This window comes from Scylla paramamosain, chromosome 4 (genome assembly GCF_035594125.1).
Source record: "Scylla paramamosain isolate STU-SP2022 chromosome 4, ASM3559412v1, whole genome shotgun sequence".
Lineage (NCBI taxonomy): Eukaryota > Metazoa > Arthropoda > Malacostraca > Decapoda > Portunidae > Scylla > Scylla paramamosain.
The window spans coordinates 21116535-21140859 of NC_087154.1; the positions used below are offsets into that span (position 1 = coordinate 21116535).

A 24325-nucleotide genomic window follows, 5' to 3' on the forward strand; every position below is an offset into this window, starting at 1 on the left:
ATGCACTCATATCATCGAGAAGAGAAAAACACAAAGAAAAGGGTTCTGTTCCATGACTGCATGAACAGCAGACAGTCTCAAAGGGATAAATAACTCTAGACAAGGACTGAAAGGAAAAATTAACAACGTCTCCTTATCTCCACATTCCTGAGCTGATTAGATCTCATAGGATTCACTCCGCTTGTCACGCGCGTCATGTAATGCTAAAAATCTCGCAACCTTGGAAACGTGTTACGATGACCGAGTGTTTGTCTATATTTCAGTAATATTGCCCATACTGCTCTGTACTTCGCTGAGACTCCAACACAATTCCGGTATTCCACCCACGAAGTTGCTATAAAAGGCTTGATCTTGGCCTGGACGTAAGAACGCATCATGATGACTCAGCGCTCTGGGCTTCACAGATGACGGCAACGAAAAATCTGTCATGATACCAACTTGCTGCTTTTTTACTTGTTATTTAATTTTCTATGGATGCACATAAAGAAGAAAAACTTGATTTGCGACATAATCGAGAAATCATGCAAGAAAAATATTTTATTGACAATCATATTATGTTGTATGGGGCGAATCAAGGAATATGACATCATTGTTGAAGCGTCTTTAAAATCAGTCATTCTCTCCTTTTACGTCTAATATCGAGAAGTAACCGCCAAAGATTCCTCTAAGGTAGTACGACACTATCGCCAGGAGCGACGCTTCCCGTCAACTTATCTCGTCACCCCAGTCATCAGTCACTGTCAGTAGTGCAGAAGTGGGTGTAGTAGGTGGATGCAGAACTCCAGGGTGGGGTTGTTGCTGCCAGACGCACAAGATCGTTTTTCTTTCCTTCTTTTCATTTACAGTAAGTTTATAACCGTAACACATCTACTTTTCAACAGAATGATCCATCACTGGCTCAAATATAATGATGGAAACAGTTGTGCAAAGTACACACACTCAAAGTGAAATTCATTAGTTTTGTGAGTGACTCACCGTTCATGAAGAGGTTTCCCGTCTTCCCTGTGGACGGCACCGTCCACCCGATTGCATAGGTATATGGTTATGACATAGCTATAAACCGTGGTTTTTTTGCTATCTTGAATTATTGCTATAATGACTGAACCCTGAAATTCCCGCTATATACAAATTAAATTTTCATCGGAGATAGCTGCCAAAACTGCCCATATAAATGCTGCCGAATCGCAACTGACTTATTTTAATAAGTAGCAATGTTTCTATTTGGAACGAATTAAATCAGTGATGATATTCATGGGGGAAACAGGTTCCTCAGCGGGACACTTGCTGGCGGTCAAGCCACACACCGCTAACGAAGAAGGCGGGGCATCAGGAACTAAAGCGTTCTATAGAACGCTTGAATGACATATAGGAGTGTAACGCTCCTTTTTAATATTTCCGTGTTTCTTTGAGTTTCCCCAATAATTGTTTTCTTTTGTAGCTTGCGGTGAAGAGGAGGATAATAGCGGTAATTAAAGGTTTAGTGATTATATGAAAAAAGTATATTTATAAGGCGTGTATTCGTGGGAGTGATTTAGAAGTCTTGAAACATTTGTTATAAATAGTCTTTATTTATTTCAACTGTGGTTTTCTCTAATCAGTGGTAATACGAATAATAGGATTACATCATGTTGCGTCAGCCTACCAGTAACTCATAAGGTGTCATTCCCTAGCTTATAAAATATGTTAGTAATTTAGAATTCAATTATTAACTTCAACTAATGTCCAGCCTATATGCTCACCTTGCTAGCCAATTATTCCTGCATTTTTATTTAAACTCACGGTTCAGTAAAATTATTTGTGAAAGAAGAGAGAGAGAGAACTAGCTAAGGTTCCAATAACTTCAGAGGCCTGGGGGTGTTGAGGGGGAGAGCACAGAATGGCGTCTCCCTTCCCTCTGGCAACAGGTGGGTCTCGTAGCTCTGAAATATTTGATTTTTTTTATTTAGAAGTGAATATTACTGTGTTCATGTTTATTATTCATGTCTCTAGTGAAGATATAGTGACTGTACGTGTTGACAGAATAGCGTCTCCCTTCCCTCTGGCAACAGAATGGCGTCTCCCTTCCCTCTGGCAACAGATAAAATAGCCGGTGTTGGTCCCACGTGGAGACAGGCCACAGAGTCTTGGGAAAATGTTAGCCATGTAATGTTTCTTTAGTCAAATATAATCTACTGTGAATGTGTTGTGAGCAATATTATTGCCGTAGAGAAGTGATGGATGAAGGCTGTGACGCTATTTAGGGATATAACGGTGCCCAGAATCAATGGTACTCTTGAGGAGTTATAAAAGTAATTATTTTCTTGTGTATTCGTAGTGTTAAGTAACGGAGTATACTCGTAAGTGTATATGCCATACCAGAATTTCAAGTGCCTTTTCTTTTTTTTTCTAGATTAACCACTCGATAAAGTGTCATAGTGGGTTAGTCAACCCAAAGAATCCCATCAGTATTATTCATTTAATTATTTTGGCTATTTTTATATTTTTCGTTCCTCCTAATAAAGCCACACTGTAGGTACTGTGTGATAATTAACCTCTCCCTACCCTCTGGCCATGACGATGAAGGCGAGAACCATTACCAATCAAAAATGTTTTCTTTTTTTTCTATTGTGTGTGCGTGCTTCACCTCTTCTCTCTTCCTCTTCTTTTTTTTTCTTCTTCATCGTGAAGATCTTTGCCTCGTCTCATTAGAGCTCTGATCGGACCGGTGAGGAGGAGGGAGGAGGGGGGAACCGGAGGGGGGGGTGGCATTACAGGAGTTAATAAATTATTTATCTGAGAGAGAGAGAGAGAGAGAGAGAGAGGGGGGGGGAAAGACTTATTTCAAGGTCACTCATGAATGTGAAACTGATTAGGGTCAAGACTTCAACAATGCAGCTGGCTAATACCTGTTGCGTTACCAGCCAACACGCCAGTGCCGTTGCTTGCCTCCAAATGGCTGACGATGCACACACTCGGATAATTTCTCTTAATCTGTTATGACAACGAAATTTGCCGATAAGATTTCTGTCATTATATTGTACTGTTTGGTTGTCTATGTATACTCTTTACTGTGTGTGTTCTGCGCAATAAGATGCCTAGGTCCGATATACAACTTGCACATTAAGATAAAAGTAAGTTGAAAGATGTTCAACCTCTCCATTTGAAAACTACATTTAAAATTATTTGAAGCTCCGACAAGAGGTCGCAGTATAATTTCAAATCACTTGGGCAAATTACTCTTAGCCGTTGAATAAGAAGTTCTGAATTAGCCATTTCTAGTTACAGATATAACCAGATTGATTATTACTTCCTTTTTAGATAGTCGAGACTTAATAAATTTGGATTTTAAACACAAAACTAAATTCGAACGCGTCATTTTAACGCAGAACTGAAGGCGCGGCGTGATGGGCGTGGAGGTGTGGGTGTTGCTGGTGACGGTGGCGGTGTTGGCGTTGTTGTATTCCAAGTGGCGCCATTCCTACTGGGCTTCGAGAGGCGTGCCCACCCTGCCTGTCACGCCTTTCCTCGGACACATACTGAAGTCTGTCTTCGCCGCCAGGGAACCATGGAAGCTTCAGGAAGAGGTAAGGCTTGCTACAATGGCCCATATTCAGAAACACTTTGCTCTCTCACCACGTCTATTTTCAAGCCACAGAGATGATTAGTCTTCTTTCAGTAATATATAAATTTTGTTAATCTGTTACTAGAAATGTACAAACACCCTTAAACAAACAAAAAAAAAAAAAAACTTGTTCCTTCCTACTTTCTGAATCCTCATTCTCAGTCCATAGCTGCAAATTGCGTCTATGTGCACAACAACTTAACCTGCCCTCGTGCCCATGCTCTTGAATCTTCCCAGCCTTCCACTATTTAGCTACGATTACATAGTCACTCAAACAACAGAAAACAGGGTGACAGCATAAACAGAAGGATTAGAGGTTAGAAAAAGATCAAGAATATTTGTAGCCGCACCGGCTGGGCATCAATTGGCTCTCAGGTGATCTGTTTTACTGATCACACCCATCATCGTAGGGTCGAGGAAAGGCAGTTCTCTCTCTCTGACGTTTATTAATGAGGTAGGCATGACCGTAAGAATTACGAACAAGTTCTCATCTCAGTTTCTTACAAAATAACATTATACACTGATATTAAACACTTTCAACATATTACAATATTCATTAACAATACATGCAGTCAACTTGGCACTTTGACAATCAGTTTTTACTACAAAATTAAAGTATTTACCTCGGTCACCATCCTGCCCGTCTTTGTCTGAGCGCGACTTGGCCGTGAGTGACGCCCGCAGGCGACCAGTGGGTTAACCACACTCTACTAACAAGTGAGCATCGGCTTTGGTGCTTAATATAGCATTGAATACTAATACTTACACATATTACACGTTTTCATGCAAATAGAAAACTATTGAACATTTCACTTATGAATGCCAAGGAATAATGACATGAGGTACATAAGCTTTACATACAGTAACATGGCTTCCCTAAATTGTCTAACAATTTACCTTAAATTAACATTAGTATGTACCTTAAAACTAGGATTAGCACATAATATGTTTTGTTACACTGGCTCCTTGGCAGGGATGCTCTGGTCTATTATTATGCATTACCTTCTAACAGCAATACTAGACTATGATGGTCCTGTTTGCCTTTGTGCGTCTTCCCTGATTGTCGAGATTACAGTCTGACACCAGGACCTTAACCTTTCTTACTAGGCCATCATGATCAGGAGATGCTTCTGTTATTCTTCCCAGTTTCCACTGATTCCTTGCTACATTCTGATCCTTGATGATAACTATGTCATCTGCACTGAGATTCCTCTTTGGTGTTATCCACTTATTTCTAAGTTGTAGGAATTGCACATTCTCCTTTTTCCACCTGGACCAGAACTGGTTGGCCAGGTATTGTGCTCTGCGCCATCTCTTTATGCAGTACAGGTCCTTCTTAATGAAAATGCTTGGAGGAGGCAGTACTACCTTTGTTTTCATAGTTAACAAATTACTGGGTGTCAACGGTGTAGGACTTTCTGGGGAGTTAAGATGGTCCACAGTTAGGGGACGACCATTAAGTATATTTTCAGCTTCAACTAAGAAGGTTCTCAGATCTTGGTCATCTAACTGGGTACCATGCTGATCAAGTAACACAGAGAGTACATTTCTCACTGTGCATATCTGGCTCTCCCAAATACCTCCCATGTGACTGGGTACATTCATGTTAAAAACAATCCAGTCACATTGATCTTTCATGAGTTCTTGTCTGACTTTATTGTTATTTAATTCTTTCAAGCATTTCTCATACTCTGATTTGGCTCCTACAAAGTTAGTTCCTTGGTCACATCTCAACTGTCTTAAAGGCCCTCTTTGTCCTACAAAGCGACGGTATGCACTTAGGAAGGAACTTGTATCCATGCTGTTGGCTGTCTGTATGTGCACGGCCCTACATGCCATGCAAGTAAAGAGCACTCCATATCTTTCAAACTCTTTACGCCCCTCTTTGACAAAGAAAGGGCCAAAGAAATCTACTGCTGAGTATGTAAAAGGAGGTGATGGTTCTAGTCTGTCAATAGGCAGGTCTGCCATCTTCTGTCCCTGTGTTGTACTTCTAACTTTACGACAGATAATGCACTTTGAAATATGCCTTGACACTAGGGATGATCTTCCTACTATCCAGTATCCACATGACCTGATTTCATTTAAAGTTATGCCCCTGCCTTGATGATTTGTTCTTTTGTGGTGGTGGCATATTATCAGCTGGGTTATGTGTGATGTTTTGGGGAGGATGACTGGATGTTTGGATTCATCTGTCAGATTAGAAAGCCTCAATCTTCCTCCTACTCTCATGATACCACTTTTATCAATGAAGGGATCTAACTTATAGAGGGAACTGGTCTTGTCTATCACTTTTGTTCCCTTGCCATTGTCCCATTTATTTAAAGAGTTATGGTTAGCAGATGATTTCAGTACATTTATCTCCTTTTGGAATACCTTTGCTTGCAGTTGTTTTATAACTTAATTTTCAGCTTCTGACACTTTTGCTACATTTACTGGCTCATATGTGTCTCCCTTTACTTTTAGTAGTGATATCACCTTTTCCTCTGAAATTGTTCAGAAGCTTCAGACATACAGCAACTGCCCTCTTTGCTTTAAACCTGTTGGGTCCGAAACATAATGATACGTTGGTGGGTTTATTCGGGGTTCAATTGAGTTACTCAGATGTTCGGGGTTTTGGGGTTTCACACTGTGTATTTTTAATCTGTGTCGAAGCCAATGAAATAAATAGCAGGTGTGGTACACTTTAGTTCTGCTCCAGCTGTCTTAGGACTCACACGTTTTATTCCCTGTCCTACTCGCCTAATACACATTGCTAGCAAGGATGGCTCAGAGTTTAACAGGTTATGGGCCCAGGAACAGACTGTATTTTGATGGTGATGAGCGCAAGTACGAGTTATGGGAAGTGAAGTTTTTGGGCTACATGCGGCTACAGAAATTGCATAATGTGATTGATCCTCCTGCATCAAGTACGACTGCTGCAGACGTTACCAAAAATGCCGAGGCATTTGCGGAGTTGATTCAGTTCCTGGATGACCGTAGTCTATCCCTTGTGATGCGTGATGCGAAGGACGATGGACGTGAGGCACTGAGGATTTTACGGGAACACTACTTATCGAAAGGTAAACCCAAGGTCATATCACTGTACACGGAGCTCACAACGTTGCTTAAGGGAGAAAACGAGAGTGTTACAGACTATGTGATTCGAGCCGAGACGGCGGCAACTGCACTTAAAACGTCTGGTGAAACTATTAGTGACAGCTTGTTGGTGGCAATGGTGCTTAAGGGTTTACCTACGGAATTCAAGCCATTTATGACTGTAATTACACAAAGAGAAAAGGCATTGACATTTGCTGAGTTCAAGGTGTCTCTCAGAAGTTTCGAGGAGACAGAGAAGTCGTGCGGCGACAAAAGTGACAGTGACAGAGTGATGAGGATAGAGTCTCGTAAATTCAGTGGTACGTGTTTCAAGTGCGGTCTTCAGGGTCACAAATCGGTCGACTGCCGTGTCTCTAGACCGAACCAGACTTTAAGAAGATGGTGTGAGAACTGCAGGAATAACTCCCACGATACGAAGTTTTGTTGGAAGAGTTCGGGGGGTAACAGTGGTAAAGACTCTGCCAGGAACGTAAAAGATTATAGTGATGATTATGACAGTCAGAGCCACAGTTTTGTGTTTAAAGTGGGGCTTCGGAGATCAGAGACTGAATCATGTGTTGTGGTTAACAAGTTAATGGTGGACTGTGGTGCAACTACTCATATAATCAATGATGACTCCAAATTTGTGTGTTTTGACAAGCAATTTGATCCTGAGAGACATTTTATTGAACTAGCTGATGGTAGTAGAACAAATAATCTGGTTAAAAAGAAGGGTGATGCCTGTGTTACCCTTGTAGACTCTTGTGGTAATGTTCATACAACAATTCTGGAAAATGCTCTCTGTGTACCTTCCTTCAAGCAAGATATTTTCTCGGTTCAAGCTGCCACTGAGAAGGGTGCATCAATCGAGTTTAAACCAAATTCTGCAGAGTTAACATCTACAAACGGTACAAAGTTTGACATAGTTAAGCATGGTAGACTGTATTTCTTAAACAATACTGTTTGTTCAAATAGGGCGTCCTATACATTGAGACAGTGGCATGAAATTCTCGGTCATTGTAATGTGAGTGATATTTTGAAACTTGAAGGTGTAGTGAACGGAATGAAAATTAGTGACGAAAAGGACTTTGATTGTGGCATTTGTGTTAAAGGGAAAATGACTCAGTTTAGAAACAGACAAGCTGATGAGCGTTCAAAAGCTAAACTAGATATGGTACACTGTGACCTAGCTGGTCCCATTGATCCTGTTGCCAAGGACGGTTTTAAGTATGCACTCAGTTTTGTTGATGATTACTCCGGTCTTATCATGATATACTTCCTCAAATATAAGTGTGACACCTTACAGGCAACTAAGCATTTCATAGCAGACATTTCTCCCTATGGCTCAGTGAAATGTCTCAGAAGTGATGAAGGTACGGAATTTACTTCTAATGCATTCGCAGATTTACTCGTGGAAAATAAAATCAAGCATGAAATGTCTTCTCCCTACTCACCTCACCAAAATGGTACCGCTGAAAGAGGCTGGCGTACTCTTTTTGAAATGGCCAGATGTTTACTAATAGAGTCTGGTCTGCCAAAGTTTCTGTGGACGTATGCCGTTATGGCCTCTGCTTACATTAGAAACAGATGTTATAACCTTAGGATTAAGAAGACTCCATTCGAGGCTTTTGCAGGTAAAAAGCCAAATATTAGTAATATGCACATTTTTGGTTCTGTATGTTATGCCTATGTACAACAGAAGAAAAAACTTGATGCCAGAAGTGAGGATGGAATTTTTGTAGGCTATGATAAGTCTAGTCCAGCATACCTTGTATATTGGAATTTCCAAAGACTGGTACAGTAAGGAAAGTTGGATGTGTCAAATTTACCAGGCCTAGCGTAGATGTAAGTTCAGATGTAGCATGGGGTAGTGAATGTGACTGGACTACAACACGTAGTACTGACACTGAAGCTAGCCCAGAAGTTGGTAACCAAACAGAGGACAGTGTGTGTTTAAGGCGGTCAGAAAGAGTAAAACGTAAACCCATATATTTTGGTGACTGTATTGTTGGTGATGAAATGGATGAGGCTTTGGACAGTATTGTGAATTGTACTGTTGACTATTGCTATAAACTAGCCAGTGTACCTTATACATATCAAGATGCTATTGCATCTCCTGATTCTGATAAATGGCGAGAAGCTATGGAATTGGAAATGAATGCTCTAAAGGATAATGAGACTTTTGAGCTTACTACTTTGCCTGAAGGTAGAAAAGCTGTGGGAAGTAGGTGGGTATATGACCTGAAGTTTAACCCTAACAATGAGACAAGGTACAAGGCTCGTTTTGTTGCTAGGGGTTACTCTCAGGAGGCAGGTATAGATTATCACGAAACATTTTCCCCAACTACTAGGATCACATCTGTAAGAACTTTAATGCAGTTGGCTGTACAACATGACCTGGTTGTTCATCAAATGGATGTAAAAACTGCCTACTTAAATGCACCTATTGATTGTGAAATTTATGTTGAACAACCCAAGGGTTTCTGTGTGGAGGGTAATGGTGGCGAGAAGTTGGTGTACAAATTAAAGAAATCCTTGTATGGTCTCAAACAAAGTGGTAGAAATTGGAGTTCACTGTTGCACTCATATTTGGTTGACCTAAGTTTAACTCAGTCATTTGCTGACCCATGTCTTTATACCAGAATTACTGATGATGAGGTAACCAATGTATTAGTTTGGGTTGATGACATAATAATTGCGGCCAGCAGTGATGCAAAATTGAAGAACATGAAGGAAAGTCTGGGTGATAAATTTAGGATGAAAGATCTAGGCAAAATTTCCTGGTATCTAGGTATACAGTTTGTGTGTGATGATAATGTAATTAAAATGAATCAAACTAAATATGTGGAAAAGATCCTTGAGAAATTTGGTATGCAACATTGTAAACCTGCCTATACTCCTTGTAACATGGATGTGAACAAAGTATGTATTAGTTCTAGTGAATCAAAACTGGCTGATATCAATATGTATAGAGGATTAGTTGGAAGTCTGATCTATGTAAGGACATGTACTAGACCTGATTTGTGCTTTATTGTAACTAAATTGTCTCAGAATATGACTAATCCAACTACTTCTCATCTCACTATGGCCAAGCATGTATTAAGATATTTGAAAGGTACCATTGATCAATGTTTGACTTTTAAAAAGTCAGATGAGTCACTGAATTTGATTGGGTATTGTGATGCTGACTGGGCTAATGCACAAGATCGCAGAAGTATTACCGGGTATAGCTTCCAACTTTCCAGTGGGGGTCCATTAATCTCTTGGAAGACTAGAAAACAGAGAACAGTTGCTCTGTCTACTTGTGAAGCTGAGTATATGGACTTGTCTGCCGCTACTCAAGAGGCAAAGTTTTTATTGCAATTACTGGAAGATATGACAGGAAGTACTTCGATAAACAGCTGCACTATACACTGTGATAACCAAGGTGCCATAAAATTGGGAGATTAAACGAATACTTACCAAGTATGATGTTTGATCGTAATTTCACGAACATTTAACTGCGTCACTGAGGTAGTAAACGAGATGCCCGCTTCACCAGCTCCACGTCAGTCCTTCAGAGAATAGGTTTGAGGAAGCAGCCAGAATATTCAAGTTGTAGCTACAACTGAGCTACAAGAGACTAGGGAAGGGAGGGAGGGCGTTTACTACCTCAGTGACGCAGTTAAATGTTCGTGAAATTACGATCAAACATCATACTTGGTAAGTATTCGTTTAATCTCCCAATTTCACTTCACGACTATTTAACTGACGTCACCGGTAGTCAACGAGAACTTTAGAGTGGTTCCTCAAACCTATCAAGCCACTCAAAGGCTAAAGAACAATAATGTGGAAGCATGAACAGCCTTTTATTACCCAATATTCAGTAACAAACCCAAACAAGTACAACAACAGCACGGCTTACAACAATAATGCGCGTGAAGAACTACAAGTTATGAGAGTACAGTTCTGGAAAATTCACCAGCATCAATTATGGGCTTCCTGTAGTACTTCGTGAATGTAGATTCTCTGGTCCAGCCAATAGTAGAGATAATTGTCGACAAAGGGAGCCGCAGGGCCGCCTTACTGGCTGACGCCGACCTGGTAGAATGAGGTGAAAAAATGCCAAGATTAATGCCAGCAGCTCGCATGACATCTTTCGTCCAGCGACGTAATGTGTCCCGTGAAGCCAGTTTGACTGGAGGTCTTGTTGTGAGAAAGAAACCCGTGAGCGAACCCCGCATGTTGTTTGTGCGTTCTAGATAGCTCATCGTTGAGGTGACAACACATAACCTCCTGTCTGGGGGATAGGCTACGAAAACCAATTCTGACAAGTGTGTACCTGGCCTAGAAGTTTTTAGCGGATCACCAATCCTAAAAGAGACCCGACTGTCCGAAACAGTCATGTTCCTAATGTCTAACATATGTAAAGTCTGACCGCGTTGACCAGAGAGGAGCAACATAAGGATTGTTAGCTTCCTTGATAACTGAATCAAGGACAAATCTTTATCGGGCCCAAGACCTATGATGTGATCCAAGATCAAGTGAGGATCCCAGGTCGTACCGTAGCGGGGTAAGGACGGTCTCACCTGAAAGACTGCTTTCATAAACCTTGTAGCTAAGGGATGTTGTCCTGCCGGCTGGCCATTGATACTTGCCACTGCCGAGATGGCCGACCGTAACGTGTTGATGGAGCTGTAAGTCCTACCTGCACCCCTCCTAAATTCGGAAAGGAGGAAATCTAAAAGGTCAGCTGAAGATGGCTGAAAGAGATCAATTTTCCTGCCGAAGCAAAATGACAACCATTTCTTAATATGCGACCCATACTGTTCTCTCGTGCTCTCCCTCCAGGAGTGCAGCAGAAATCCGGCAACTTCCGGCGAAAGGCCGCGACTTTGGTACGATTCCCTGATAATACCATCGCTGTCAAGATCAACACTTGAGACCGAGGATGTGTGAGAGTTGGATTTTGTGGCAGCACGAGAGGAAGACGGGGGAGAAGCACAGGAGGTGCCGTTAGCAAGCGGAGGGCTGTCGGGAACCATACTTGAGTCGGCCATAGAGGAAGAATCACCATCACTGTAGCTTCGTCTTCCTGGAGCTTTTGGAGGACCCTTGATATAATACTGAAAGGTGGGAAAGCATAGAAGTTCTTATTTGACCAAGTCATCGTGAAGGCATTAACATGAATGGCACAGGGATCTGGCTTCCAGGAAACATAAGCAGGTAATTGTGTATTTATGCGAGTGGCAAACAGGTCAACATCAGGTGTGTAATAGAGTTGAGAAATGCTTTGGAAAATATGAGGCAGTAACATCCATTCCGCATCCATGTTTTTCAATCGGGATAGTTTGTCTGCCTCTGTATTATGTAGGCCCTGTATATGCTGTGTTGACAAAGTAATACCCCTTGACAGAGCCCATTCAAAAATTTGTTCCACTATCACATGAAGGTAAAGTTTAGTACTGCCACAACGATCTAAACAGGTAAGTGCAGTGACACTGTCAGAACGGAGGCGAATATGAGTACCCCAATTATCCTTGCAAAGAGACTGTAGACCCATGAGAATAGCTTTTAATTCTAAACAGTTGATGTGATCCAGTTCATCATGAGCCCAGTGACCAGCAGTCCTGGCATTCCCCACCACTGCGCCCCAGCCAGTCAGGGAGGCGTCACAAAACAATTCTAGTTGGTGGGGACTGGATCGTAACGACTTTGTTTGTGAATCTATATTATTAATCCACCATTTGATTAACCCCTGAGCATGATTGTCCAAGATAACAGGTGAGTTATAATTCCCATGATGCCGTGCGAGTTCCTTGTTACGAATTATTTCCAAGTACTTATACCTGAGTGGTGCCAACTCCACGGCAGGGTCAGAGGCTACAGCCATACCAATAAAGGAGGAGAGTTCAAGTAAGGATATAACATCTTTGTTCAGTAGAAGTGAACCCTGTGCCTTAATGTGCTTCCTCCTCCTGGGTGTCAGAGTGGCAGTCATGTCTACAGAGTTTAATACCACACCAAGAAACTCAATCTCTTGGGTAGGCTCTAGGACCGATTTGTGAGGATTTACTGTGAGCCCTAAGGAGTCAAAAAGGTGTAGAGCGTAAAGCACATTAGATCCTAAAACGTCAGCAGAGTCAGCAATAAAGATGCAATCATCCAAATACATTGACACGAAAATTCCCAACTTATGAAGATGCGAGAGGACAGGTTTTAACAATTTAGTGAAAATACGGGGTGCTGAAGTCAAACCCTGTGGAAGGCAAGTAAAGCGGAACGTAGAGTTACGCCAAGTAAATTTAAACCAATTCCTGTCCTCTGGCCTCACATAGACTGAAAAATAAGCGTCTTTGAAGTCAATAGACATGAAATGACAGTTCTGGTGGATTAAAGGTAGCACATCTTTGAGAGTATCCATCTTAAAATGTATATGGTCCACATATTCGTTAAGTTCTTTCAAATTCAGAATGACTCTAGCTGTGCCGTCTCTCTTAATGGTAGGAAAAATGTTAGAAAGAAAACCATGTCCCCCTGGTGCACATAATTCAACTATCCTCTGCTCCAAGAACTTTAGCATGGCAGAGTCCAGCGCTTTTTCATCTGAAAGTGACAAGCTAAGAGGAGCCGGAGGGCTCCCCTGTATGGGGACACGCACAAAAGCTAAAAATTTTCCATGTACCACATCATAGATCCATTTATCCGAGGAAAGAAGGTTCCACTGTAACCTGGCATCAAAGATTTTTCCCCCATGAAAATTATCCGGAGTATTAAACAAGTCCATTAACAAGGGACTTACCAAAGGTACTTTCACTGGTGAGCTCTGTGTCTCGGCATCCCCTTCCCCTGGGGAGGCCTCTGGCCTAAAAAAGACCTTGTTTGGTGACGTGGTCTCGGCTGCTGAGAGTGAGGGCGTGAGGGTAACTGGCGAGGTGAAGCAAATCGTTTTCCAGGAGCTTTGTAAGGGCGGAAGGTGGGCCGCCCAAGTTTCCTGGATTTGTGAATTTCCTCACACTTCTTAATCACATCGAACGGGAATAAATCATCCTTGCCGACCTCACACTCCCAATTGCAGAGCTCTGCCAAGGCAGAATCATTCACATGAGTTCGAGCAACCTCTTTCCGAAGCTGATTGATGTAGTTAACAGCGGAAGTCAGTAGCCTCAGGCTGTTATTAAGACCATCAAGGTAGTAGTTTACAGGCTTGTCTTTCTTATCACCAATATCACTGATGCAACAGGCAATGGGGACCAACGCCTTGGTCAACAGTTTATTAGTAAGTGACAGCCGAGTGTCAACTAGCTTTCCACCGACGCTCATTGCCTTTGTGATGGCAGAATTAGTCGCTGGGACCTTTAAATTGGGTACATTACTCGGGAGTTTGATCTTATCACATGTAAGCTTCACACCGTCAGAAGAGGGCCGACGTCTCAGACTGGCATTAAGAATGCCAGCCAGGCGGTCAGATAAGGGGTCACCTGTCTCTTCCTCACCCCGGAAGTGGCCAGCAAACTCATCGAGAGCTTTCTGGAAATCCGCATCAACCACCGAATCACCGGTTGACTGTGTAGCGGGGGCAGTAAGCAGATCGAGGTCGTCAAGGGGATCAGCTTCGGGCAGACACCGAGGCGCTTCAGCTGCCTCATCATCAGAATGGGGGAAGGTGAAGTTAGTCTCCACCGACACTGGAGGGACTGCCGGCTGGTCTAATCTTTCAATTAGAGCACCCAAAAGGGTAGAAAGCTTGTCCAAAGTTACTTCACTCGAAGGAGGCACCGCTGTATCGCCGATGTGGCTCGGGCCCGCAGCTGACTGCGGACAGGCGGGAGGTGGTTGAGTACTGGAACTATCCCGGGAGGCCTTCCTCCGCTTGCCATCGCCTTCTAGAAGGTCCTTCTCACGTCGCTTCCCTCCCGAAGCAGGTGAGGGGGGACGCCGAGGCGTTCCTGAGCCCTTTTCCCGTTCCGACATCTCACGTCTAGAAAGAACGGAAAACGGGAAGGAAACACAAGAGCCAACATATACGTCCTTAGATCATATATGTGGAATCACCATACAGCTAACACCCTGCTGTAGCGGGTGAAGGCTTACCAGGCTGACTCCTAAGAGAAAGCCGGTGAACAGAAGCCAGGTGGTCGACGAGCGGAACAGCAGACAGCGTTGAGGTGTGGACTGTGTGGAGACTAGCAGCGAACTGTCGTGGAGCTGGTGAAGCGGGCATCTCGTTGACTACCGGTGACGTCAGTTAAATAGTCGTGAAGTGAAATTAGTTGAAAACCCTGTCCAGCATCAGAGATCAAAGCACATAGATATTAGATACCATTTTATTAGGATAGAGGTTCAGAGAGGTGTAGTGCAACTTAACTATGTACCATCTGATCAAAATATTGCTGATATGTTCACTAAACCTGTACCTAAAGTAAAGCTTTGTGAATTCAGTAAAGTTATTATGGGTGTGTAGATAGTTAAAACAGGAGTGTGTATTGATTTAATGTGTGTTGTATTGTATATACCCATCATTAGTTTCAGTGGGGGTGTTGGGTCCGAAACATAATGATACGTTGGTGGGTTTATTCGGGGTTCAATTGAGTTACTCAGATGTTCGGGGTTTTGGGGTTTCACACTGTGTATTTTTAATCTGTGTCGAAGCCAATGAAATAAATAGCAGGCGTGGTACACTTTAGTTCTGCTCCAGCTGTCTTAGGACTCACACGTTTTATTCCCTGTCCTACTCGCCTAATACACATTGCTAGCAAGGATGGCTCAGCGTTTAACAAAACCAATCAGAAAAATACTCAAGTCTTTCTAGTATATCTGTGGGCTATTGTGTACCTACAGCATGACATACAACTTTCTTCACTTCAGGGTCATTTTCATTTATGACCTTGTACTGGGGATAGCTATCCATTTTGCTATGTTGCCAAAGGAATTCTGGGCCATTCCACCAGATCTTGCTATTACACAATTCATCTGCTGTCATGCCTCTAGATGCATGATCTGCTGGGTTATACTGTGTGTCTACAAATTTCCACTGATCTGGTGAAGTGTGATCTCTAATTGTTTCTACTCTATTAGCAACATATACATGGAATCTCTTTGCTTCATTTGCAATGTAACCAAGGACTACTTTGCTGTCTGTCCAAAATACTTCTTCCACATTATTATACTCAAGTTCTCCCTTCAAGAGTTTATGGATTCTAACTGACACCACTGCTGCTGATAGCTCTAGTCTGGGAATTGTCATGGTTTTTAGAGGTGTGACATGTGACTTTGCCATTATTAATGCACAATGAATTCGGCCAGTCTTGCTAATTAATCTAATATATGAGCACTGGCCATATCCCTCTTGGCAGGCATCTGAAAAGTGATGGAGTTCAACCTTTTCTACTTCCCCAAAGTAATCAGGTTTGTAACATCTAGGTACTTTTAGCTGATCTAGTTTGTGCAGCTCATCCTTCCATTGTATCCATTTAGGTTTGACATAATCATCATCCCACTGAACTGCATTCTTACATAATTCTTGTAAAATTTGCTTTCCAGTCAGTATGAGAGGTGACACTAGACCTAATGGATCATATATAGAGCTCACTGTTGACAGAATGCCTCTCCTGGTGAGTGGCTTGTCTTTCAGCTTTATTCTAAATTGAAATGTGTCAGATTCTATGCACCACTCAACTCCCAAAGTTCTTTCTATAGGCAGTGTGTCTTCATTCTTACTAAAATCCAAACTTTTAATTCCATCTGCTCTCTCATGAGGAGAAATTGCAGCTAATACATCTTTGTTGTTTGACAAGAACTTATGAAGGTTAAAACCTCCCTTGTAACATAATTCTTTTCTCTGCTGAATAAGAGTGAAAGCTTCATCCATTGTAGCTACTGACTTCAAACCATCATCAACATAAAAGTTGTTTCTTACAAACTTGGCTGCATCAGATCCACACCCATAGTCATTTGCAGCTTTCTTAAGTGCAAAGTTGGTTACACTTGGAGATGATGTAGCTCCAAACAGGTGAGCTGTCATCCTGTATTCAGCTATCTCATTATTAAGGTCATCATTTTCCCACCAAAGGAATCTTAACATGTCTCTGTGTTCTGGGTTGACCTTCACTTGATGGTACAATGCTTCTATATCACATACAAGTGCAATGCTTTCTTGCCTAAACCTACACAACACTCCAATAAGTTTGTTGGTAAGGTCTGGGCCTTGTAACAGGTGACTGTTTAGTGACTGGTTCCTGTAGTTTGCACTACAGTCAAATACAACTCTCAACTTCTTTGGCTTTCTCGAATGATAGACTCCATGGTGTGGAATGTACCAGACCTTACCATCATTCCTAACTAAATCCTTTGTCGGTACAACCTCTGCATAACCTTTGGTAATCATATCATCCATAGACACTTTGTAATCACCTTTGTGTTGATTATCCTTCTCAAATTTAGCTCTTAACTTATTGAGTCTCTGCTCTGCTAATAGTTTGTTGTTTGGAAGCTTGACGTTATCATCTTTAAGAGGAAGGGGCAACTCATAATGTCCATCCTTCAGCTGATGTACTCCTTCTTTTATCTTACTCATAAACCTTTTATCTTCATATGGTAATGGAGTGTTAGTTGACCTTCTATCACTGAAGTCAAGTTCAAACATATCTCTCACTTGAGAAGGATTAATCATCTCTTTGGTTTTAGTAGAAACCACTAAGAAATTAACCCTCTTTTCTTCATTGATTTCTACTTTTTGTGTCACTGTTCTGTAGACTACCACTGTATCCTCGAATGGACTTGAATAGGGTGAGATTCTACCAATGATACCCCAACCTAGCTCTGTCCTACGAGCATAGGGATGCTTCTTGCTATCACCTGCTATTTGCTCTTCTGCCATAATGGCTTCTGCACAATCAAGACCAATGAGGAGTCCTATGTCAACATCTGGGTCAGATTTCATTAGTTTGTCAGAGATTGGCTTTAAGTGGGGCCAGTCACAAGCAGTCTCAGGCCTTGGTATCTGACTCTGTCCAGCTGAAATGTTTTCTGTTGAATATGCTGAAGGGATTGATATTTCCATTTCTTCATTATAACCTCTCACTCTAAGTCCATGAATTTTGGTAGAATCAGTGATTTGTTTTCCACTTATTGTGTGGATATTAAGTGACACTGATGGGCCGCTAACTCCTAATTTATTCAGAGTGCTTTCCTTGATGAATGAAGCATCAGATTGCTCATCCAGCAGGGTATACACTAAAACTTTATTCTCTTCATTACTAACATGATGTCACCATACAGGAACTATCATGGTGTGCATGTCATGTGTCACTGATTCTGTCACTTTGACCTTATTTGCTACTACAGTGGGTTTATTACCTTTAGGCTCAGTTGCTTGTTCTGGCACCCTTTGGCCTCAGTTCTTATGTCATCATTGTGAAGAGTTGTGGGATGGTATCTCTGACATACTTTACAAACTTTCCTTCTTCTACAATCCTTTCCCTTGTGACCCATTTTTAAACAGCCTGTACATAACCATTTTTCCTTAGGAAATTTGTACCTAGTATTACCATCAAGTTTGGCAAATTCCTTGCAATCATCTAAATCATGATCCTTTGTACAGTAATGACAGAACTGTCCTTTCCTTTCCTGCTCCTTGGGATGCTGTTTGTTGGCTTGTACATTTACTTTACTTTGGAATGACCACATTGGTTTTTCCTCAATTGCTTTAGCCATAAAAGTTCTACTCCCTCTATTCTTTGTCATGATGTTTGATCCCCTTGGTTTCCAATTGGTTGCCTTTGTTTGAGTTTTGATCCAATTATTTACTTCCCTATTTACTGAATCCCAGGAAACAAAAGGATTGCTTGTTCCTTTTGCTTCCTTCTGAACAAATTCACATAACATTTCAAAGGATGGGTGGTGCTCTTCATCACTACTAGGAGTGTTGTTATTACTGTTAGTATCAAGATATATCATTACTTGCTTTCTCCAGTCATGAACATTGTGTTCAGGGAGTTTTACTAGCACCTTTCTCTGCTCTCTAGGGTCATTTAGAAATGACAAATGAGAAGTGTTTCATTGCAGCTAGACAGCACTTCAAAAAATCTGAGAATGCTGTTAATGCTGGAACGTTATGCTGAGAGATTGGTAGCCAATTCATTAACTTTCTTGTGTAAGCATCAGCTGTGATAGTTTTGTTTCCAAATCTATTCCTAAGAATTTTCTTTGCTTGCACATAGTCAGCATCAGAATTAAAGTGCATTAACATTTTAATAGCATCCTTTGCCTCACCAGTTGTATACCTGTTTAACTAGGCAAGTCCCTCTCTACTAATAGAAGTTCTAGATTCTACATAAGTTTCAAAGTTTTCAACCAACTTGGAAATTCCATGAGTTCTCCATCAAAAGTGTTAGGTTCTATTGGAGGGAGGCTCCATTTGGGATCAGGTATGTTAATTGCAAAGGTTTCCCCAGGATGGGAAAAGGATTGATGATTCTGTCTCACAATATTAGGCATGTTGACATTATGAGTGTGTCTACGAGAACTTGGTACAAGACTTTGAGTTGTAGGGTTGAGATTTATTGCTTGAGGTTCACTAACTATTTTCCCATCTACTTAATTTGTCATCAATTCATTATCTCTATTGCAAGAAGAGGGTTCCTGTGGGTGATAAAATGTAACATATTTGTGTGGCATGGCATTGTCACTTTGTTGATTTGCAATTGCTTGTGTTTTCATTTCATTTTGTGACTCTATGTATTGTTGAAGATTACTTTGCTTCTCTACACTTTCATCATTATCTGGAAGCATTTTTACTTCTTCTTCAACTAAGCTAAGAGCATTAAGTTCTGCACTAGTGACTGCTAAATCTCTCTCTTTGTTTTTCTTTGCAAACATTGCCTGGTCTCTAGCTAACCTAACTTCTGCCTCTGCCTTTGTTTTAGCTAACCTAACTTCTGCCTCTTTTAAACTATCATGATATTCCATTTCCTTTCTAAGTCTGGCTACCTTTACTGCTGCTTCTTGCTTTCTTTGTGCTGATGAACATGATGAAGTAGATGAGACTAGAATGTCTAGACCGTTTGCGAGAACTTTTTGATCCTTTGTCATTCTTTAACTCTTTTCTTTTACATTCTATATTTTCTAGTATTTCATGGTGAACTCATTGAGCTCCTCTGACTTTTTTGGCTCTAGTTCCACCAGTTTTGTGTATTTCACATATTACTGATGAAATACCTCTATTACTTCACTTGACATGGGCTCTAATTCAAAGGGGCTAATTACAATTTTTAGTCCTTTCCTAATTTTGCTGGTAACACTGCTCCATTTACGCTTACAGGACTCTGCTCTTCCCTTGGCTACACTGACTTGATATTTTCTTCCTTTGTCGGTCAGCACTCGCCCCCTGACACTAACTTCTTCATTACAAGCTTGACCCTTGTCCACTTGCTCATCCTCATCTTCTCTAAGACCATCTATGGCATTAATTTCCTCAGTATCAGACATATCTAACAACTTAATTGTGTCAATACTGAGACACTGAAAGAGCAATTAAAATTGCCACTAATACTAGCTAATTGTGGGTAATTTTCGTTCACTTAGGCTACTCAATTCAGTGCACATACAATTATACTTTCTTACCTGTGACCATGGATTCTACAAAATGGTGGCGAGGCACTGTGGGTAGAAGGGAGTTGTTGTTGTCAAGGGTAGAGCTGACCCTGACACCTCAGAGGTCAACCTATAGGCTTATGTCAGTGTCCCCTCATCCCGTGACTCACTCTAGCTACGATTTCACACACACCGAGCCAATTTCTTGCTTGTAGGTCGAGTTCTTACTTGTGGGATTGAGTTCTTATTGTAGCTGTACTGGCTGGGCATCAATTGGCTCTCAGGTGATCTGTTTTATTGATCACACCCATTATCGTAAGGTCGAGGAAAGGCAGTTCTCTCTCTCTGACGTTTATTAATGAGGTAGGCATGACTGTAAGAACTGCGAACAAGTTCTCGGTCTCAATTTCTTACAAAATAACATTATACACTGATATTAAACACTTTCAGCATATTACAATATTCATTAACAATACATGCAGTCAACTTGGCACTTTGACAATCAGATTTTACTACAAAATTAAAGTATTTACTTCGGTCACCATCCTGCCCGTCTTTGAGTGCAACTTGGCTGTGAGTGACGCCTGCAGGCGACCAGTGGGTTAACCACACTCTACTAACAAGTGAGCATCGGCTTTGGTGCTTAATATAGCATTGAATACTGATACTTACGCATATTACACGTTTTCATGCAAATAGAAAACTATTAAACATTTAACTTATGGATGCTGAGGAATAATGACTGTAACAATGTTGGGCATATCTCCAAGACGGTCAGGAATACAAGCAGGGTGTTGCACCAGTAGTTCTAGATCATGGAGGATAGCAAAGTCAAAGGCTAATTCACCAGGATGGTCAGTAAAGGGAGAGGGTAGCCAAAGATGGTGGTGAACGTTGAAGTCTCCAAGAATAGAAATTTCCACAAAAGGAAAGAGAGAATGTTCTGCACTCTGGAAATTAAGTAGTCAAAGAATTTCTCATAGTCAAAGGAGTTAGGTGAGAGGTATACAGCACAAATAAATTTAGGTAGAGAGTAACTTTGTAGTCATAGCTAGATAGTGGAAAATTCTGAAGATTAAAGAGCGTGGGCACGACAGCAGGTTAAGTTGTTACGCACATAGACGCAGCATCCAGTTTTGGATTGAAAATGAGGATAGAGAAAGTAGGAGGGAATAGAAAAGGAACTACTGTCTATTGTGTCAGACACCTGTGTTGCAGTGAGAAAAAGATGAGGTTTAGTAGAGATGTGGTGTTTTACAGATTGAAAATTAGATCTAAGACCGTGAATATTGCAGAAGTTAGTGAAGAAAAAGTTTAGGGGGGTGTCATTTCACTTTGGGTCGATACTAAAACAGCAGTCCGGCCTGGGGACATTTGTGGTCCCCTTCCCAGATGGGGATTCCGAGGCTAGTGTAAGAATCGCCATATCTAATTTTCAATTTTGAATTTTGAGTGAAGGATGTATCTGTAATTAGGTGCATATAATTTTGTGTGAAGGAAGAGAATTGTCTTTAGAGGGCAGGCTGTGACTGCCTACTTGTGTTGCAAGGCACAAAGGGAAACGTTCAATGATGTCACAGCTGGGTTTAATGATAAGTTCACAGCATCCCCTGGTCCAGTGCTTCATACCTCACTGGGAGTAATTATCGTTTCGGCAGGTGTCTACTGGATTATCTTACTCATCAAACCATGCAATACTACGAATGGTTTGGGTTTTAGAATAACAAATAGTCTGGGTTTATGTCAGCATTTGACAACATAGATTTGAGACGTTGTACTTCGAGCACCCTGACTGCTTATCGGTAGGGGTCAGGTGACTCAGAGCAGAGAGAGGGGTGGATCAGCCTCTCAGGGGTCACTCCCACAATGAAAGAAGCTCCCAAGCGCTCGCGTGTTATTCACAAACGGGAGAAAGAACTTATTTACAACATGAATAAGTATATTTTTAGAATAGCAGGCCAATAGAGATCCTACCATTGCTTCCTTCAGACCAATAGCTCCATCAGCCAAAGCTACTAATATGAGTGAGACGACAGTGAGACAAAACTGCTCTGCCCCGATGGAGATTATGCGACACATTTACCACAAACAAATAAATTAAAGAAAAATTATACACACAAAATCATACAATACTGAGAGAGAGAGAGAGAGAGAGAGAGAGAGAGAGAGAGACGAGGTAGGAGAGTCGCCTGTTCTCTCCACCAAGGTGTTAAACCGATAATTGGTCCTGTAGAGACACAGCAACGCAGCTCACGAGGAATTCCCCTACTCAGCCAACGCCCAAACGTTCTTCCAGAAGACTATAGTCACCTTTCTATTCGTGTATTGTTTCCTTCACATTTTCATGGAATCCTTAGAATGTGCATAAAACGCTGTCAGTTATTAAAGGAATGCCATCAGTCTTAATGTGTATTTGGAAAAGAGCGAAAAATATAACAAAACACTATATTTCAATTACAAAGCAAAGCTGTATCAGAAACCATCTTTGTTCAGTCAGCTAAAATTACTTCTATGGACTTGACCGCTTGATCAATATAACAAGTTTTCAGTGTAATTCATAGTGAACACTGTCTACTAAACAAGATCATGCCTTTCATAAATAGTCACGAGACAAGTGTCGTGCTGGGCCACACGCTGTGCACCTCGGTGAACACAACACAGACATAGTTCTCAAACGTGTCGGTATCTTGTGTCTATTGCTTTTAATACGTCTAGTGGAAGCCATTAAAATTTTACAAGTGCGTTTTCATTATTTTACGGAGAGTTTAGTAAAAATAAAACATCCAGAGCGCCTTCAATTCTGTAGCCTTTGGAAATGGTTCTTGTGAGAGAGAAAAAACGAAAAGTTTCAAAATATCGACCCTAATCCGTCTGTCTTCAAGTGTCCTCTTCCCCTTCGTTAAATAAAACCTTGTTCACAAACAAAGGGGAGGGCGGTGTGTCGCTGCACAAATAATCCCGCTGGCCACAGTCTAGTGAGATAAGAAGTGGCTATTATTCATTATTCATTACCTCATCCACTCAGTGACTTCATTCAAGTGATTCAAAATATGTATCAGGTGTCGAGGACAGTCATGGATTGATGTTATTTATGTTGCGATAGAGACATGCGGCATATTGAATTTCGTCATAGACACTGTCTTCCATCACATTTTTTAGATTTCTTAGAGCATTTATGACGTGACGTGTGACACCTGCAATGAATGATTTCAGCCTACATTGCTTATTGTTGAGGTAAGACTAGGGTTCTGCTTACATACTTGTTTACTTACTTTTATTGATGAACTTTATCTTTTTTTTTTTCAGCTTCGCAACAAGTTCGATGATGCCCGCATGTGTGGTTTCTATGAATTCTTCAAGCCTACTCTATTGGTCTGGGATACTGAGATACTGAAGCACATCTTTGTGAAGGACTTTGACCACTTCGCGGATCGCAGGCACTTTGACATGAAGACTGTCCACGAAAGAGATATGGTGATGATGGAGATGCTGTCGGCTGTAAACGGTGCACAGTGGAAGAGTCTGCGGGCTATTATGTCTCCCGCCTTCACCTCGGGCAAGATCAAAAGCATGTTCCATCTGGTGTGCGACAAGGCTGATATTCTTGTTAAGATTTCAGTGAAACAAGCGGCACAAAACCCTCACGTAAACATGAAGAAAAACTTCAGTCGATTCACTATGGACACAATTGCTTCTTGTGCCTTTGGCATTGAGAGTAACTCTCTGATGGACGAAAATGCTGAATTCCCTCGCAAAGCACAAGCATTTTTTGAAATGTCATCTCTTAGAATTGCAAAATTTATAGCATTTGGTGTTGTACCCAGACTCCTTAAAGCACTTCGCGTGAGTATAAATCCTCCAGAAACTGACTTCTTTGTGGACGTAGTCAAGCACACAGTGGCGGCTCGGGAGGCGGGCAAGACGCGTGGGGACTTTCTGGACCTGCTGCTAGAGGCACGAGACAGTTCCGACAATCCCAACAGCAAACACGGTGTGTTCTTTTCGTGAGTAGTCACTTATTCAGTCATGATAACAGTGGTATGTCATCCCATGAAGTAGTTCTTGGGAGGAAAT

The 24325-nt window shown here is 41.4% G+C and overlaps 2 protein-coding genes across 9 annotated transcripts in view; one reads left to right on the forward strand and one right to left on the reverse strand.

Moving 5' to 3' along the window:
* Window positions 1–685: 685 nt before the first annotated feature.
* LOC135099826 (cytochrome P450 9e2-like) overlaps window positions 686–24325 on the forward strand; it is a 34359-nt gene continuing 10719 nt past the window's right edge. Inside the window, exons 1-3 of one of the 2 annotated variants that reach the window (XM_064002398.1) lie at window positions 686–844; window positions 3366–3563; window positions 23558–24242. In XM_064002398.1, coding sequence (XP_063858468.1) covers window positions 3384–3563; window positions 23558–24242 — 865 coding nt within the window. In that variant the 5' untranslated portion in view covers window positions 686–844; window positions 3366–3383. Of the gene's footprint in view, window positions 845–1839; window positions 1905–3365; window positions 3564–23557; window positions 24243–24325 lie in introns of those variants that run through there. The other variant, XM_064002399.1, reaches the window with a different exon arrangement.
* Window positions 10130–18356, reverse strand: LOC135099823 (uncharacterized). Of its 7 annotated transcripts, none has more exons than XM_064002391.1 (3): window positions 13461–15355; window positions 10641–11784; window positions 10130–10233 (listed from the first exon to the last, which is right to left on the reverse strand). In XM_064002391.1, exons 2-3 carry the CDS (start codon window positions 11716–11718, stop codon window positions 10214–10216), a joined length of 1098 nt encoding a protein of 365 aa, XP_063858461.1. In that variant the 5' UTR covers window positions 11719–11784; window positions 13461–15355; the 3' UTR covers window positions 10130–10213. The 7 variants fall into 7 exon arrangements, 4 of the variants coding, with proteins under 4 accessions (XP_063858461.1, XP_063858460.1, XP_063858459.1 ...); XR_010268397.1 differs by lacking the exon at window positions 10130–10233 and having other exon boundaries at window positions 10511–11784; window positions 13461–14639; window positions 14753–18356; XM_064002390.1 differs by lacking the exon at window positions 10130–10233 and having other exon boundaries at window positions 10511–11784; window positions 13461–14639; window positions 14753–15356.

Bases quoted from the DNA above. Each gene is read 5' to 3' on its own strand.
- LOC135099823 (XM_064002390.1), bottom strand. From the start codon at position 14,632: ATGTCGGAACGGGAAAAGGGCTCAGGAACGCCTCGGCGTCCCCCCTCA.